At 41.8% G+C, this 19,328-nt stretch overlaps 1 protein-coding gene across 4 annotated transcripts in view; it reads right to left on the reverse strand.

The window, feature by feature from the left end:
* Window positions 1-19,328, reverse strand: part of LOC139550612 (dystrobrevin alpha-like) — a 33,773-nt gene that overhangs the window by 10,744 nt on the left and 3,701 nt on the right. For all 4 annotated transcript variants that reach the window (XM_071361607.1, XM_071361606.1, XM_071361608.1 and 1 more), the window contains exons 2-14: window positions 16,841-16,908; window positions 16,434-16,514; window positions 15,853-16,066; window positions 13,605-13,690; window positions 12,851-13,005; window positions 12,532-12,637; window positions 11,814-11,980; window positions 11,337-11,461; window positions 10,017-10,100; window positions 2,893-2,980; window positions 2,371-2,465; window positions 1,902-2,015; window positions 205-301 (exon numbers count right to left, since the gene is read on the reverse strand). In XM_071361607.1, the coding sequence (XP_071217708.1) occupies window positions 205-301; window positions 1,902-2,015; window positions 2,371-2,465; window positions 2,893-2,980; window positions 10,017-10,100; window positions 11,337-11,461; window positions 11,814-11,980; window positions 12,532-12,637; window positions 12,851-13,005; window positions 13,605-13,690; window positions 15,853-16,066; window positions 16,434-16,514; window positions 16,841-16,907 (1,479 nt within the window). In that variant the 5' untranslated portion in view covers window position 16,908. The remainder of the gene's footprint in view (window positions 1-204; window positions 302-1,901; window positions 2,016-2,370; window positions 2,466-2,892; window positions 2,981-10,016; window positions 10,101-11,336; window positions 11,462-11,813; window positions 11,981-12,531; window positions 12,638-12,850; window positions 13,006-13,604; window positions 13,691-15,852; window positions 16,067-16,433; window positions 16,515-16,840; window positions 16,909-19,328) is intronic.

Here is a 19,328-nt window from a genome sequence, read left to right on the forward strand (position 1 = left end):
GAAGATGAGAAAGGAAGACTTGTCAAACCAGAGCAACTCAGGATTTACTGAAGATATGGAAAATTCCTTATGATGAAGCCCAGTGAGATTTGAAGAAGTGCTCTCTCTAGTGGTGGGATAATGAAAAGTGTGTTGGATTTTCTACCCTTCTCATTAGCAGGCCTACATTACAGTAGAAATGAAACTGTATGACTTCTCACGCACCTTCAGCAGCAGCATCAGCTGCTCCAGCTGTACCATGAGTTCCCTGCGACTCTCCTGCAGAGCAGACATCCTCTGCTCCAGCTCATCTTTGCGTTGCCTGGTAGAGGAAAAACAACCATAATAAACGTCCCTTTTTCAGGACCCTGTCTTTCAAAGATATTTCGGAAAATCCAAAACTTCACAGATCTTCATTGTAAAGGGTTTAAACACCGTTTCCCATGCTTGTTCAATGAACCATAAACAATTAATGAACATGTACCCGTGGAATGGTCATTAAGACACTAACAGCTTACAGACGGTAGGCAATTAAGGTCACAGTTATGAAAACTTAGGACACTAAAGAGGCCTTTCTACTGACTCTGAAAAACACCAAAAGAAAGATGCCCAGGGTCCCTGCTCATCTGCGTGAACGTGCCTTAGGTCTGCTGGAAGGAGGCATGAGCACTGCAGATGTGGCCAGGGCAATAAATTGCAATGTCCGTACTGTGAGACGCCTAAGACAGTGCTACAGGGAGACAGGACGGACAGCTGATTGTCCTCGCAGTGGCAGAGCACGTGTAACAACACCTGCACAGGATCGGTACATCCGAACATCACACCTGTGGGACAGGTACAGGATGGCAACAACAACTACCCGAGTTACACCAGGAACGCACAATCCCTCCATCAGTGTTCAGACTGTCTACAAGACTATCAGACTGTCTACAGGCTGAGAGAGGCTGGACTGAGGGCTTGTAGGCCTGTTGTAAAGGCAGGTCCTCACCAGACATCACCGGCAACAACGTTGCCTATGGGCACAAACCCACCGTCGCTGGACCAGACACGACTGGAAAAAAGTACTCTTCACTGACAACTCGTGGTTTTGTCTCACCTGGGGTGATGGTCGGATTCGTGTTTATTGTCGAAAGAATGAGCATTACACCGAGGCCTGTAGTCTGGAGCAGGATCGATTTGGAGGTGGAGGGTCCGTCATGGTCTGAGGCGGTGTGTCACAGCATCATCGGACTGAGTTTGTTGTCATTGCAGGCAATCTCAACGCTGTGCGTTACAGGGAAGACATCCTCCCTCATGTGGTACCCTTCCTGCAGGCTCATCCTGACATGACCCCCCCAGCATGACAACGCCTCCAGCCATACTGCTTGTGCGTTCCTGGTGTAACTCGGGTAGTTGTTGTTGCCATCCTGTACCTGTCCTGTACCTGTCCTGCAAGACAGGAATGTCAGTGTTCTGCCATGGCTAGTGAAGAGCCCGGATCTCAATCCCATTGAGCACATCTGGGACCTGTGGGATCGGAGGGTGAGGGCTAGGGCCATTCCCCCCAGAAATGTCCGGGAACTTGCAGATGCCTCGGTGGAAGAGTGAGGTAATATCTCACAGCAAGAACTGGCACATCTGGTGCAGTCCATGAGGAGGAGAGGCACTGCAGTACTTAATGCATCTGGTGGCCACACCAGATACTGACTGTTACTTTTGATTTTGACCCTCCCTTTGTTCAGGGACACATTATTCAATTTCTGTTAGTCATATGTCTGTGGAACTTGTTCAGTTTATGTCTCAGTTGTTGAATCTTAAGTTTGCTGAAAATAAACACAGTTGACAGTGAGAGGACGTTTCTTTTTTTGCTGAGTTTATATACGCATTTAATTGTCCATTTAAATGGTCAGATTGTTTTGTAGAAAAATTTGAGATGGGTCTACCTGAGAAGCCGTAGCTCGGCCAGCAGAGTGGGGTTCTGTTGGGACGTGCATGTGGGAGGCTGGGAGGCCTGCTCGTGCTGCACTCTCAGACGCTGGATCTCCTGCAGGATCTCTCTGTGACACACACAAACACAGGCCAGTTGAAACTAGTATGTTGATTGATTGATTGATTGAAAAATTTATAGTATGTCACATATGTAGGCTTTCTGAAGTAGTTTTGTTTGTGTGATTTAGATGGTGTGATGGATTACAGGGGGGTCTACCAGCTAGCTTGACGACATTAAGACTTGAGTTGCTTTTGTATTTTTCTGGTACTACCATGCAAACAGGGCTACAGCCCTTTGGCACATTGAGTACCACATTAAATAACCTATCACATTCCTTTCATGTAATTTGGAACGATGGCAGGGCTGGAAAGAATAGGTGAACAGAGAGAGAAAAGCAAATTCAGATGGAAACCATCCCTGACCTGTTTTTGCTCTCTAGCTCAGCAATAAGCTGCCTCTGCTGCTTGTTGGCATCCAGAGAGAAAAAGATGTCGTTGGGGACCCTCTGCTGCTGTTGCTGTAAGACACATGACATTATCATTACACACAAGGACACATGATATTATCATTACACACAGGGACACATACCATTATCATTACAAATGGGGACATTATGACATCATCGTTACACAGGGACACATGACACCATCATTACCCACAGAGACATGACATTATCATTACATACAGAGACACATTACATTATCTACAGTACTGAGGTCATCTGGCTGATGTTATTTCCTTATACACTACTACATAGCAGTGACATAAGCAGCCACAGCGAACACAGATGGGTCAAGATTACAGGCACAAGCTTTTCCTGAATGGATAACCTGACTAAGGAAAACAGGCATTTGGAACAAATGTGTATTTGTGCTGAGCACATGTCAGGATGCTATTCATGGTATTTTCTCCCACTATGACCTCAGATAGCATGTGTGTCTCACCGCGGCGGCTGCGTCAGAGGCCAGTCTAGCAGCGTAGCGGGCGACGAGACTGTGCTCTTCCTCCTGGTGGGAACTGCTCTCCAGCAAACTAATCAACAGGTGGAGAGAGGAGGGGAGACAGTCATCTGTCATCTACATATCTACTGCAGTGAGGTAACTAGACACACAGACACAAAATACTGCTGCCAAATATAAAGAGTAGTTCTGTACTTACTTACATTACTGTACATCAATTTCAAATGATAATTGGAACAGTATCTGTATGATTGGTTAGTTAATTATAATGTATTTACATGCAAACACTGGAGAGTAGTTTGTATTGACTCCCATGTCAATTGTTGATGCTATTTACAGATAAATCTATAAAAAGGGTCTCGGCTGCACATTTTTGGGACAAAATCACAGCCATTTTGCTGAAGCCTTATAGCAGCTACATACCAATGCGTGCGTGCACACGCGCACACGCACACACACTATAAGCACTAAGGAACAACATTCAGCTTATACAAATGCTAAGGAAAGTTACATGCAGTTGAATCTGTAAGTATTTTCCATCTGCAGAAAGATCTCTAAGATGATGCTACTACAGAGTCCACAGAGGCGGAGCGAAGCAGGAGAGAAGAGCAGGAAGGACCCAAGCAGATGATTCCTACTAATCTTAGCACCCTCACGAAATAGTCCTTTCAGATGGCTACTTCAGTAAATGGTCAGTAGCTTCCATGTGATAATTTTGTAAAGGTCTGAGTTTCCTTTCAGAGAAATGAACAACATTACGGGTAGAAATAGTTGAGATTTATCATACAGCATTTATTGAAACTCATAAAGACGCATTAAAGTCCAAGAAACAAAATCCAATCAAAGTATTTACTGTAACAGTCCAAGATGTTATAATAAAGGACAAACATAAACACAGATATTCTCTACAAATAACTGATTACTGCCACAGCAAATAAGGAAACGCAGCAAAGTCTAATCTGTCATCATAAGCACATTAAAATGACAATTCTAGGGCAAGAAACTAGGTTTTTACTATATGAAGAGCAAAACAAATGCAACTTTGTACAGCCCTGTAACAACTTAATGAGCAAAATAGCGTTAATTTAGCCTTCAAAACCTCTTGCTTAGTAACAGCTGGTGAAAGCAGTATAGTTTATGAAAAGTGTTTAGCTACATTACTGTATGCCAACTTTTAAAAGACAAGTCAATGGTTTGTGAATGCACATACAGTGGCTTGCGAAAGCATTCACCCCCTTGGCATTTTTCCTATTTTGTTGCCTTACAACATGGAATTAAAATGAATATTTTGTGGGTTTGTATCATTTTATTTACACGTGTAAACCTTAGTGACCTTAGTATTCTATGTTTTCTGTATTATTTTGGTCAGGTCAGGGTGTGACGAGGGTGGATATGATTGTTTTGTATTGTCTAGGGTTTTTGTTTGTCTATGTGTGTGTGTGTAGTCTAGGCATATGTAGGTCTATGGTGGCCTAGATCAGAGGCAGCTGTTTATCGTTGTCTCTGATTGGGGATCCTATTTAGGTTGCCATTTTCCAGTTTGGTTTGTGGGTTATTGTCTATGTGATGTTGCATGTCTGCACTCAGTGTTTATAGCGATCACGTTCGTTTTCTATTAGTTTGTTCAGTATATTTCTTTATTAAAAGAAGTATGTATTTTAATCACGCTGCGCCTTGGTCTCCTCTCTACGATGGTTGTGACAACATGCTTACCACTTTGAAGATGCAAAATATTATTTATTGTGAAACAAACAAGAAACAAGACAAAAAAACAGAACTTGAGTGTGCATAACTATTCACCCCCCCCACCTTTTGCAGCATTTACAGCTGCAAGTCTTTTGGGGTATGTCTCTATAAGCTTGGCATATCTAGCCACTGGGATTTTTGCCCATTCTTCAAGGCAAAACTGCTCCAGCTCCTTCAAGTTGGATGGGTTCGGCTGGTGTACAGCAATCTTTAAGTCATACCACAGATTCTCAATTGGATTGGGCTTTGACTAGGCTATTCCAAGACCTTTAAATGTTTCCCCTTAAAGTGTTGCTTTCGCATTATGCTTAGGGTCATTTTCCTGCTGGAAGGTGAACCTCTGTCCCAGTCTCAAATCTCTGGAAAACTGAAACAGGTTTCCCTCAAGATGTTCCCTGTATTTAGCTCCATCATTCCTTCATTTCTGACCAGTTTCCCAGTCCCTGTCGATGAAAAACATCCCCACAGCAGGACGCTGGCACTACCATGCTTCACTGTGGGGATGGTGTTCTCGGGGTGATGAGAGGTGTTGGGTTTGAGCCAGACATAGCGTTTTCCTTGATGGCCAAAAAGCTACATTTTTGTCTTATCTGACCAGAGTACCTTCTTCTATATGTTTGGGAAGTCTCCCACATGCCTTTTGGTAAACACCAAAAGGTTATTTTTTCCCCAAAAAAGCTATGGATTTTTTCCTGGCCACTTTTCTGTAAAGCCCAGCTCTGTGGAGTGTACAGCTTAAAGTGGTCCTATGGACAGATACTCCAATCTCCACTGTAGAGCTTTGCAGCTCCTTCACGGTTATCATTGGTCTCTTTGTTGCCTCTCTGATTAATGCCCTCCATGCCTGGTCTGTGAGTCTTGGAAGGTTATAATAATGGATTTAATGGTGCTCCGTGGGATGTTCAAAGTTTCAGATATTTTTTTTATAACCCAACCCTGATCTGTACTGCTCCACAACTTTGTCCCTGATCTGTTTGGAGAGCTCCTTGCTCTTCATGGTGCCGCTTGCTTAGTGGTGCCCCTTGCTTAGTGGTATACTCAGATCATGTGACAGATCATGTGACACAGATTGCACACAGGTTGACTTTATTTAACTAATTATGTGACTTCTGAAGGTAATTGGTTGCACCAGATCTTATTTAGGGTCTTCATAGCAAAGGGGGTGAATACATATGTATGCATAACTTTACTTTTTAGATTTTTTTCAACAAGTTATTTTTTTAATTTCACCTCACCAATTTGGACTATTTTGTGTATGTTCATTACATGAAATCCAAATAAAAACCTATTTAAATTACAGGTTGTAATGCAACAAAATAGGAAAAACGCCAAGGGGATGAATACTTTTGGAAGGCACTGTACTTCCTTTATTCAGTTTGATGTGAGTAGTGTATGGAGTATTAATGCTTGTAGCTAAATTAAAAAAAGGGAGAACAGTGCCAGGGGTGGTGTAAATACTGTGTGAATACTCTAGCTAGTAGTTCCCACTGTGTTTACTTTACAGACAGAGGAATCCAGACTAACCATGACGTGGGGTTGTTTTGCATGAGATTCACATACAGCCCAATGAGAACATGTTCATCAGCCAGTCTATCGGCCACATCAAGGCTGTAGTTTAACCTGGAACAGTGTAGGGTTTCAGAACACAAATGACACACATGATGAGAATAGGGAGGGGAAGAGAGTACTGGGCAAGCACAGGTCTGGAGAGAGCAATATGCCTTGTCTGTCATTGAATGAGTCAAAAGATGAAAACAAAGCTGTGTTAAGCTATCCCTTTGGGATACGTCTGTTGAATTCTCCTGTGAAACAAATACTATAGATATGAATGTGATACTGAACCTGTACTGCATTTTCAAATAATCTACAGTACACAGACAGAAAAAATAGGCATTTATATCTTGTATCATAATCTCCTTATGGGAATTTGATCTAAATAGTCAGTGTTTGTGTTTTCAACAGTGAAAGTATTGTAAGTAAATTAATGTCAAAACTTTAATATGTCATTGGTTTGACATTTAGAAAAATTCCCAAGTGACCTATAGCTCCAAGATGCAAAGCCTAGTCATGCACTAACTGCCACTCTGTCTAATAAGGCTAATGATTTCAATAAGCATTTCAAGATTGAATGAGTGATTTTTGCTAAGTACTGTTTGCTTACTACAGACTCCCAAGACCAAAACCCAACGTTAACCACGTTGTCAACAGCCCTGAAATGCCAGAAGAAGAGAACATGCCACCATTCAAACTCTACTAATCATCACATCCACGCAAGGTACTATGGATCAGCATGATTAGGGCTGTGGCGGTCATGACATTTTGTCAGCCGGTGATTGTCAAGCAAATAACTGTTGGCCTCATGGTAATTGACCGTTAATTAAGATAAACACATTTAGCATCTTCTGTCTTCCACACATAGCCTACAAGACACTGATGCTGACCTTTGGAACATCTACATTTTTAAAAGTAAAAACAATCCATGTAATATAGCCTACACCATCACAATAAATCTATTATTTATTTTAGAGAGGTCTAAAGAAACATCATATGAAGAAAATGTAGTTTGCCTGTGATAATAAAGTATCACTCTTTGAGAATAACTTTTCCAGACGGGAGATGCGCATCACTTCGCAGTGGCATCTTTTTTCCTTTTGGAAAATATTCTGTTATATTACATCGTTTTTTTTACTATAAAATAGGTGTCTTGACTGTGATAAGGGCTCGGGAAATAAGAGCGTCTTGTCTGCTAAATTAAAAAAGCAAGGCTATGCAATTGCACGGTCACAGGCTTCTTCTACAAGCAAGCGCCACTGCTGAGGTTACTGCCTTTTTGAAGATTGTGTTCAAGATATAATATAACTAGTTGATATCAAGGATTCAATAAATGTATCTTAAATGGCACTTGCTTTTTTATTGACTGAATATATATATGGAGCAATTTAGCAATTAGGATTTGATATTTGTAATGGTCATGATCAATTTGGCATCGTCGAGCACTATTGGCATAGGCCTATATATAGATAAATGCGGACATATTTATTTCCAGTGCAGGCCTTGAGTTCTAAAAATATATAATTAAAAAAATTCAAATACTTGAACAGTCAAACAATGTCAAAGCCCATCCCTAGAAGGTACATATCTTTACAAACCTGGCTCTATGAATGGAGTCCGTGTTTAAACCAATGTAGCCTTTGTCTCATCAAGCGCAGGTACAGTTCCTATATGTAGAGATGGAGGACTCACTGATGCCAGAAAACTATGTGTGTAACTTCTCCTGTAACTTTCCTTGGTTCTACCTGGCTCGCTCAGTCAAATCAAATCAAATGTTATTGGTCACATACACATATTTAGCAGATGTTATTGCGGGTGTAGCAACATGCTTGTGTTCCTAGCTCCAAAAGTGCAGTAATATCTAACAATTCACAACAATACACACAAATCTAAAGTATGTGTGTGCGTGTGTATCTACCGTGTACTTATATTATTCCTGAGTCCAAAGCTGACATTTACGAGCCAGCAAAACAGAAAATAAAATAACTTACAAGTATGTAAAAAGGACTGTAGTTGTATGTCAATCATTGTAAAGAATTACAGAGAGTGATTAAGTTAAGTACATGTTCAGTATACTGAGAACAGAAAAAAGGAACTTGAGAGAGACTCAAAGCTAATATTAGTGACTTGTAGCAGTTAGTTTAATTCTCCCAGGTAATGTGGGATGCCTATGAAAAGTATTGTAATAGATACTCTACCCTAATGAACGGTTAATGGTCTTTACTATGCATGCACCATCTAGCATATTTCAGATATATCCTTGAGTATCACTTTGTAAACACATAGGAAATCAGAAGAGTGACTGGTTCCACTGTATGCTCTATAATGACTATGTCTGCATCTGAAGAAGCACCATATTCCCTACAATAGAGCACTACTTTAGACCAGTCCTGGCCATGGTCAAAAGTAGTGCACTATATACTGTAGGGAATAGCATGCCATTTCGGCCCCAGCCTCTATCCATTTAAATTAGTTCACGTACGCATTTGAGCTACCTGTCACGCCCTGATCTGTTTCACCTGTCCTTGTGCTTGTCTCCACCCCCTCCAGGTGTCGCCCATCTCTCCCACTTATCTCTGGGTATTTATACCTGTGTTTTCTGTCTGTCTGTGCCAGTTCATCTTGTTTGTCAAGCTTACCAGCGTTTGTCCTGTCAGCTTCTGTCTTTCCCAGCCTATATTTTTCTCGTCCTCCTGGTTGTTGAACCTTGCCTGTCCTGACCCTGTACCCGCCCACCTGACCACTCTGCCTGTCCCTGAGCCTGCCTGCCGTCCTGTACCTTTGCTCCACCTCTGGATTACTGAACTCTGCCTGTCCCTGACCCTGCCCGCCGTCCTGTACCTTTGCTCCACCTCTGGATTACTGAACTCTGCCTGTCCCTGACCCTGCCCGCCGTCCTGTACCTTTGCTCCACCTCTGGATTACTGAACTCTGCCTGTCCCTGTCCCTGACCCTGCCCGCCGTCCTGTACCTTTGCTCCTACTCTGGATTACTGAACTCTGCCTGTCCCTGAGCCTGACCCTGCCCGCCGTCCTGTACCTTTGCTCCACCTCTGGATTACTGAACTCTGCCTGTCCCTGACCCTGACCCTGCCCGCCGTCCTGTACCTTTGCTCCTACTCTGGATTACTGAACTCTGCCTGTCCCTGACCCTGAGCCTGCCTGCCGTCCTGTACCTTTGCTCCACCTCTGGATTACTGAACTCTGCCTGTCCCTGACCCTGAGCCTGCCTGCCGTCCTGTACCTTTGCTCCACCTCTGGATTACTGAACTCTGCCTGTCCCTGACCCTGAGCCTGCCTGCCGTCCTGTACCTTTGCTCCTACTCTGGATTATCGACCCTTGCCTGCCTTGACCTGTCGTTTGCCTGCCCCTGTTACAATAAACATTGTTACTTCACACAGTCTGCACTTGGTCTTACCTTGATCCCTGATACCACCAAACCATTCTCCAAGGCAGTACGCCCGCTTGGGTCACTTACCCCCTTCCTTTCAACAGATCTGAAGCAGCCCTAGCCAATGTTTTTTTTCTGCTCAACTTCATTATTCTTGGTACTATAAGGCAGCTATTTACACCAGACAAAAGAGTGATACAACACAAACCTCCACAAATTAGCTGCATACATCCAAAAATGTTTAGAAAAATAAAGATTGGTTAGTAGGATTCATACTGACGTGTGGATTTTAAGGGGGCTTAGAAGTGTTCATTTTCATGACAAATATGTACAGTTAGGTAACCTAACTTGATTCTGTCTTTGAAAATTCAGCATACCCGGCATTATTGCAGTCTTTCTGACTGATATATCAGATACTCACTTCTTAGTGGAGTAAGGGTTCCCTGACGTGGGCATGGAGTGGGAGAGCATGAAGTCATTGGTGCTATTCATTGGTCTGGGAGGCCTGTAGTGCAGGAGACAAACATGATCATGTTCAAACAGCCATCATCATATGGAAGAGAAGCAACTGTCGCATAACTGTGTGTGTTTGTCTGTGTGTGCGTGCATCGAGATCTCAGAGGGCCGAAAGAGCATTGAATGGGGCTAGGGAGTCGGGACACAATAGCTGCAGTTTCTGATTGTGACACGTCACATAAAGAATGTGTGCTGCGTGTGGATTTCCTCCTCACTCATCCGAAGGTCATTAACTCCTCATAATCTTATTGTTTACATGACCTAAAAAGGTATTCACATGTGGCGCAAAGGAGGAACGGGATAATTGATGCAGAAACCTGTAGTGAACTGCACACAAGTTGGTTGTGTTAAAATGAAGGTGCCACTTTGAGGAACTACAGGGCATAGTATATAAGGATTGACCCTGGAGGATCAACATGATCCGATTTAAACAACAGACAAAATAATATGGCACTAGCTACTAGTAATATAATACACTACCTTCTATAGAACTTGAGTTGATCTAATTAAAAGGAATAGCAGCATATTCTACATATTCTAGCAAGTATTCAAAGCAAACTTACCAAGTATCTCTATTTTGCAGCAAGAAAAGAACAAAGAGATTTGTTACAATCACCCATGCATGCACTACAACGGCCACAGTGAGTGGTACAACTGAATTCACTTTCACATGAAAATAATCTACGTAGGTGTCAAAATCAACATTTGTCTCAGATTCTCAGCCCTTAGAATGCATTGCCACTCCTTTCCACACTACAGCTTAGACATCTGACTAGGTTTGCTAAATTCTGGGAACTTTCAATAAATTCCCTGGTTTTCCAGAAATCCTGGTTGGAGGCTTACATTTCCTGCTTATTCTCTCCTGATTCCGGGTATCTTCCAACAGGGATTTCGGGAAAACCAGGACATTTATTGAAAGTTCCCGGGATTTAGCAACCCTACATATGACTTGGTTTAGCTGTTAAGGGTTGGAAAAGTAACGCATCAAAGAGATACTGTAGCACTACAAGACCGTGGCTTCATATTGTCATTGTTCTTTTCCAGAACACAAAGAAAAATGGAGCAAAGATGAAACATCTGTTTTACCAATTGTGGTTATTACTTTGGGGATACGGGGCTGTAGTATGGGATTATGGGATGGATCTGAAATTGACTGGAATTTAAAAGGATGACTGTGGTCTTGAATACAAGTGATACTGTATGAATAGAATAGCCCCATACTTACACAATGTGGGCTAGGTTCAGAGGTTTCTCTGGCATGTCAGGAAACATGGGGTGTAAAGGTTCTCTGCTGGATGCACAGCTCAGTGACTTGCTGAGAGCATTAGATAACTTCTTAGCAGGCGATTTCTGGGAGAAACACAAACATATGCTATGTATGATTTCCGAGGGCAAGAAGAGGTACTTAAAACAGAGTAATTACGTTCAAAATATTATATAGGAGTAGATGCCACTGACCAAAATGTCACAGCACATACAGTACAATCCATATCTAAAATGCATTTCTCCACTGCCTATCCATATCATTTAAATGTATCTGGCCACATGTAGAACATCAGAGATCAAGGGAAATACACTGCATGTAATATTCCTTGCCACAGGTGAGGGAATCAAACCACAGTCTCATCATCATCCCCATAGCACTGTATTGTGTTGGGTGAAGCGGAGCAGAAATCGCTGGCTGGCTGGTCACCCCCCTTACCCATGACGTGTACTCCTTCATTTGGTGTTGGTTGCTATGGGAACCGCTGGCATGCCCCCTCCAGAAGCAGTCCTGACAGAGCTGGTAATTATGACATTGTTGGCAGCGGTAGCGGAAGCCCATTATACTCTCACTGTGGCAGTAGGAGCACTCGACCGGGTGGAACACTGCAGGGGCGGAGGGAGCAAGGTGGGGGGGCACACACACCAACATGTGCATGCATGTCCACACACACACACACACACACACACACACACACACACACACACACACACACACACACACACACACACACACACACACACACACACACACACACACACACACACACACACACACACACACAGACACACGGCGTACATATACACACACACCCCAAAAGTTGTTAATACAAACACAAATTGGTTTGCAACTGATATCTTTATATAAGACAACAGCACTGGGATGTTTTGCAGGTCTCTCAGACAGCATTCTTCAAATAAAGAAGGGTGTTCTGTGAACATCAGTGTGTGTGGTGAGACTAATGACTAATTCTGTACCTTGTCAATCACGAGGGATTGTGCAGGGTGATGTGATGGTGGAAGGGTGTGTATGTGTGTGTGTGTTTGAGCAAGTGTGTCTACTATGTGGTGGCTCAATGTGATGGTGTGAGACAAAATTCATACCCAGTGCTACCCAGTAACGTGTTAAATATGCCGTGGTGGCGGTGATGGCTCACCATTCTCCACATTAGCCAAGCGATGCATGAGTGGTAACCACACCAGACACTGAGGAGGAGGATCTGACATCATCGTGTCCAGGAATGTGTTGAGGGAGACCTTTTTCTGTCGACATGCAGTAGAGGACAGGGTTACACATCACATGCAGGTTATGCATATGGGGTAGCTAGTACTACAAAGAAAATATAGTTTTATAAAGGATGTTTTATACACAATTACAACATACATCCAGTCTCTATACCTAGAGTGTGTTATTCATTCATTCATTCATTTACTTGAAAATGTATGTTCATTTTCAGTGTAGATGAGGACTCTTACCTGCTGTGTAAAGCAGGTTCTTGTGGCTTGCTCAGTATAGCCAAAGGAAGGCCCCTCAAAAACAGTCATTGGCAATTTGAGAACCTCCCTCAGAAACTGGTCGAATTGGGAATACACCATTATGCCACCAGGGTCTGATATCTGTGAAAAAATATCTGGGAAGAAAATGGGAGGGGAGGCATTACTGCAAAATATATAAATATATATATATAAAAAATGTATCAAATTAATTGTCAGCTGTCACCATTGTTAGCTAATTGCAGCATTAGACAGTGCAATCATGCTGTGTATTGCATTTACAAAGAACAAAAACAAATTAAAGCTGTGTAGCAATACATAGTAATTACCACAAAACATAAGCTAAAATACCCTAACCTTCCATTTACTTTCCCCATGAGTTGCTGCGGCTGTCTGATGCACTAGATTTGGTGGATTATGTAATAAACCCTATCCTTCAAATTATAAATAATGACTTCTCACAGCCGTGGAGTGTTAAGGGCCACTGTTCTCTTTTTCATCTAGGAACAATAGTGCAGGCAGACAGACTTCAAGGAAAAAACCCACTGGAACCAAATTTTGTTGTATCACTAAATTCCTCAATAGAGAGAGACTTCACTGACTAAACACATTTTAAATTGTGCAGGATAACTATTAATAAGTTAACAAAAAGCTAACATTGACAATTAATTCTCTGCAAATGGTTAATTCTCTCTCCAATGTATTATTCTTAACAAAGATGAACGGGTGAGCTTACATCTTAATTTATCCAAAATCTTTCCTCCGCAGATGGTTGCCAGGGCCATCTTCACAACAAAGACAGACATTTTTCCGAGGCCTTCCCTAAAAGAGGAAATGTGTTTAGTACTTGTGCACTTTTATAATTTGAACAGGTCAAGAATATACAGTTTGAGAATAATACGTGCAATGATTTAAACACTTTAACATTAAAAGAATACTTCAAGATTTTATCTACTTCCCCACAGTCAGATGAACTCGTCAATACCATTTTTATGTCTCTGCGTGCAGTTTGTAGGAAGTTGCTAACTAGCGTTAGCATAACTGCTAACTACATTTACATTTAAGTCATTTAGCAGACGCTCTTATCCAGAGCGACTTACAAATTGGTGCATTCACCTTATGATATCCAGTGGAACAACCTCTTTACAATAGTGCATCTAACTCTTTTAAGGGGGGGGGGGGGGGGGGGGGTTAGAAGGATTACTTTATCCTATCCTAGGTATTCCTTAAAGAGGTGGGGTTTCAGGTGTCTCCGGAAGGTGGTGATTGACTCCGCTGACCTGGCGTCGTGAGGCAGTTTGTTCCACCATTGGGGTGCCAGAGCTACAATATATATACAAAACTACATAGACAACCCTTCAAATTAGTGGTTTCAGCTATATCAGCCACACCCGTTGCTGACAGGTGTATAAAATCGAGCACACAGCCATGCAATATCTATAGACAAACATACTGAAGAGCGCAGTGACTTTCAACCTGGCACAGTATTAGGATTTTAAAAATATATATATTTAAAAATCGTCTCTTCCTCTGGAAGCAACATCAGCACAAGAACTGTTCGTCGAGAGCTTCATGAAATGGGCTTCCATGGCAGAGCACCCCACACAAGCCTAAGATCACCATGCGCAATGCCAAGTGAAGGGCTGGAGTGGTGTAAAGCTAGCCGCCATTGGACTCTGGAGCAGTGGAAACGCATTCTATGAAGTGATGAATTACGCTTCACAATCTGACAGTCGGATGGTTTGGCCCCTTAGTTCCAGTGAAGGGAAATCTTAACGCTACAGCATACAATGATATTCTAGATGATTCTGTGCTTCCAACTTTGTGGCAACAGTTTGGGAAAGGCCCTTTCCTATTTCAGCATGACAATGCCCCCGTGCACAAAGCGAGGTCCATACAGAAATGGTTTGTCGAGATCGGTGTGTAAGAACTTGACTGGTCAGCACAGAGCCCTGACCTCAACCCCATCAAACACCTTTGGGATGAATTGGAACGCTGACTGCGAGCCAGGCCTAATCACCCAACATCAGTGCCTGACCTAACTAATGCTCTTGTGGCTGAATGGAAGCAAGTCTCTACAGCAATGTTCCAACATCTAGTGGAAAGCCTTCCCAGAAGAGTGGAGGCTGTTATAGCAGCAAAGGGGGGGGCCAACTCCATTTTAATTCCCATAATTTTTGAATGAGATATTCGACGAGCAGGTGTCCACAAACTTTTGGTCATGTAGTGTAGCATTAGAGAAATGACTGGAAGTCTATGGTAACTGCTAGCATGCTAGTAAATACCATAGAATTCCAGTCATTGCACTAACCGTAGTTAGCATTGGTTCACAAAACTATGTTTAACTTCCTTCATACTGGATTCAGAAACCTAAAAATGGTATCCATGAGTTCATCTGACTCTGGGGAAGTAAATAAAGGACTTCATTGCCAAAATCCTTACTATCCCTTTAAGTTGCTCTGTGCAACCTGTGCAGCCTGCCTGAGGCAGCAGGTAGCCTAGTGGTTAGAGTGTTGAGCCGGTAACTGAAAGGTTGCTACATCAAATCCCCGAGCTGACAAGGTAAAAATCTGTCCTTCTGCCCCTGAACAAGGCAGTTAACCCACTGTTCCTAGGCTGTAAATAAGACTTTGTTCTTAACTGACTTGCCTAGTTAAAAAAAACAAAAAAACACTTAAAACAAGCAAAAAGGACCCAATTGCACGTCACTTTTTACTGTTTACTTTCTCTTGTCTTTCATCAGAAGTAAAGAAGAATCAATGGCACAAGAACATTGTGAGACCATTGCATCGTTATAACAACAGTCAGTCTGGACTTCCATTCTCCCATGAAAGACTGTGTGTACTGTGGACAGATTTATCACATATCAACACTTCACTTCAATTAAATGACACACGCGCACACACACTCTCAACTAGAGATAAACGGCCCATCATCATGCTCAGTGAACGTCCCACAGTAATGAGGTGATGGTGGATACTCACGGGTCATAGGCAGCCAGGAGAAAGTTGAGTAGCAGATTGATGGACTGTTCCACATTGATCTGGTGTGTGGTGGGCATGCGCTTGTTGAGCTGGTAGAAGATGGTCGATAGTATTGCTTCCAGGCGAGCCACAGTGAACTCTGTGTTGAGGTCCATGGTGTTCAGACCGTTCTCTCTGAACGCCTCGATCACGTTCCATATGTCCACCAAATGGACTGTAAAAGAACAGAATGGAGTAGAATCCAATAGAAATGCATGGACACTGTTCTCTTTTAGCGGTAATTTTTTAGAGAGAACTTTACAACTATTACTATCAAACACAGGATATCACACCATACTCACGACTATTACTATCAAACACAGGATATCACACCATACTCACGACTATTACTATCAAACACAGGATATCACACCATACTCACGACTATTACTATCAAACATAGGATATCACACCATACTCACGACTATTACTATCAAACATAGGATATCACACCATACTCACGACTATTACTATCAAACATAGGATATCACACCATACTCACGACTATTACTATCAAACATAGGATATCACACCATACTCACGATTGCATTTCTTCTGAACAAATCTGAGTTTGCAAGCAGTTCTATACGTGGACAATCTTATGGAATCCAACTCTTGCGCCCCTGTAGTAAAAATACATTAATTGTGAAAGGCAATATGAAAGACAGTAACACAGGAATGCTGCTGAGGATAGACTGTGCGGGGCTCTTGGGAGAAAAGTGTTGCTCATAGGCTATTCATGTGGACATTAACACTAGATGTCTGTCTAGTTTTCCCAATGAACGCTGTTCTTCTGTGTAGGCCTATACTGGATGTTAATGATATTCATATTTTGTAGAAGTAACCTAGTAAATGACTTGGTAAATGTCATTAATAACATTATTATGTATACTATAGTTATAATACTTTGAATGTGTGTCTCTCTTTAGAGATGGCCCTGGACACTTACGCATCTCTGCGAACAGTTGTCGTCTCTCCGCCATGATGTCGCCACTCCTCCCACAATCTTCAATCATTCTGATCAGAAGGAGAGGAAAACAGAGTGACTATTCATTAGTAATGACTTAGCAGGATTACACCTACTGGGCCATGACAGTTTACTTTTTAATAGTGATACCTTTGTAATGGATGAATGTGTGCAGCAAAATATTGTGTGCAGCAAAATATAGTGCTTCCCAGGTAATAATTTTGTCATTAGAATACATGAATGTAACACTACTAACTCAACAGCTTGTTAGTAGTTGTAGTATTATTCACATAGTAGTGCTACTGCTCAGCTGTAACTTCTATCATGTAATGTACGTCCTACGGTCCTACTGACTGACTCGATGCATTTAGCAAGCCCTCAGTACAGAGTTAAACACACTATTCAACAAGCGCAACACTATCCCCTTGGCTATCACCACCATTACACTCTACATACTGTATCATCATCCACTTGATGTCACTATCCACACACTATTTTCTAAATTCACTTCATTGCCTGAATCCGCACAAGATACTGTATCAGTAGTTCCAAGAGGCCATCACTAAACATTATCTGTAAAATTATTGACACTTAGGGTAATTTTTTTCATCAATGCTGAGCATTTTTGGCCTCCTCACACTGCCCATCTTCACTTGAATAAATGGTGGCATGCATGACCAGTGTTTCCTCTATATTTACTTAAATTGTGTCCGCCACACCAAAAAATATTATGTAAAATGTTTTCATTGTAAACTTAAACGACTAAAACCAGATATACTGTAACGTATGTAGAAAAGATAATGGAGCTATGCATTTTAAATAAGGTCATCTTTGAGAACTAACAAAACTGTCCAGTGTTTCCAGATTCCTATGAAATATGACCTATAATTACCTACAATATGAGTGAAATAGTTTTCCTTCCAAAAACTGGTAGCTAAGTATGTTAAAAATCAGATGTTCTATGTCGGAATGGTATGTGTGTCACGCCCTGACTTTAGAGATATTTTTATGTCTCTATTTTGGTTTGGTCAGCGCGTGAGTTGGGGTGGGCATTCTATGTTTTGTTCTATGTTGTCTAGTTCTATGTGTTTGGCCGGGTGTGGTTCTCAATCAGAGGCAGCTGTCTATCGTTGTCTCTGATTGAGAACCATACTTAGGTAGCCTTTTTCCACCTATGTGTTGTGGGTAGTTGTTTTCTGTTTTGTGTCTGCACCAGCCAGAACTGTTACGGTCGTTCTCGTTGTTATTTTTGTTATTTCAGTGTTCAATAAATAATATGAACACGTACCACGCTGCACCTTGGTCCTCTCCTTCCAACAGCCGTTACAATGGGTGTACCCCAACAACAGAATGGTGTGGGCATATACCAGTCATTAAAAATATTAATACAGTAGACCACTGATTGGCCAGCTCATCCTCCCCAAGACCACTGATTGGACAGCTTATCTTCCTCAGGAGTATGACATCATATTCTATAGCCTTGGTCACACTGCAGGACTTAATGCTCAAATCGGTTTTGTTTTTCAAATCGGTTTTGGAATATTGACTGTCCAAATGGCAAATTACAAGTGGCAAATGGGATTTGTGTGTGTTCAGACAGCAGTTATTTGCTAACATGGCTACGCTAGTTGTCAGAGTAATGACGGGTGTGTGCGCAGTGGTGTAGGCTGATTGGTGGTGGTGCTCGTGCTTCCTATCACTCAGAAGTTCTGTAGCAAACTAAGGTGACAACAATGCCTGCCATGGACGAGTCCCAGTTGCTTTGAATTTTCAAAATCAAAGTATAAGAACACTTTTAAAGCCTCAAAGGATAAGATGATCCAACTTTCAAAATGAGTCATTTTTGTCTAGCCACAGCAGTCAACTATCTAGCTAGGTAGCTGTTTAGCTTTCTAGCACATTAACTAATTTGTTTGTAAACAATGAACAAGCTAGTTAGCTACCACATGTTCTTGTCAGACTGTCAACAGAGTAACTAGCAAGCAACAAGATATACCAAATTACAGTCAAAAACCCACTTTAGGGCAAATAAATCAGATTTGACCGTTCAGACACAAGCCGTATGGCCAGGAATCAAATTTGTATCTGATTTCAAAAGAACCTACGAAAGTGGTTTGAAATGTGGCTTGAAATATACAATTCCATGTGCTTTTTGGCTGTTCGGAATGCAGGAAAAAGAACAGATTCGAGTCGGATATGCCAAAAAATAGGATTTGAGTCCCTTCAAACTGCCAATGTGAACAAGGCTTAAGAGAAAATAGCAAGCATTTTTTAAACAGTCTGTTTGAGATGGGGTTCATCTCCAATTTATGCTTTGGCCACAAATGCGAGTATAGGTTGAGTCAACAACATTATTTGGGTATGAGTTAACAGAATATGAACTTTTAAAAGTTAGATTTTCACTGGACAGTTACTTCAAAAGTCCAAATGTGTAGAATTGCAGGAAATTAGCTTTAACTGAAAATGTTCT

This window comes from Salvelinus alpinus, chromosome 23 (assembly GCF_045679555.1).
Source record: "Salvelinus alpinus chromosome 23, SLU_Salpinus.1, whole genome shotgun sequence".
Classification (NCBI taxonomy): domain Eukaryota; kingdom Metazoa; phylum Chordata; class Actinopteri; order Salmoniformes; family Salmonidae; genus Salvelinus; species Salvelinus alpinus.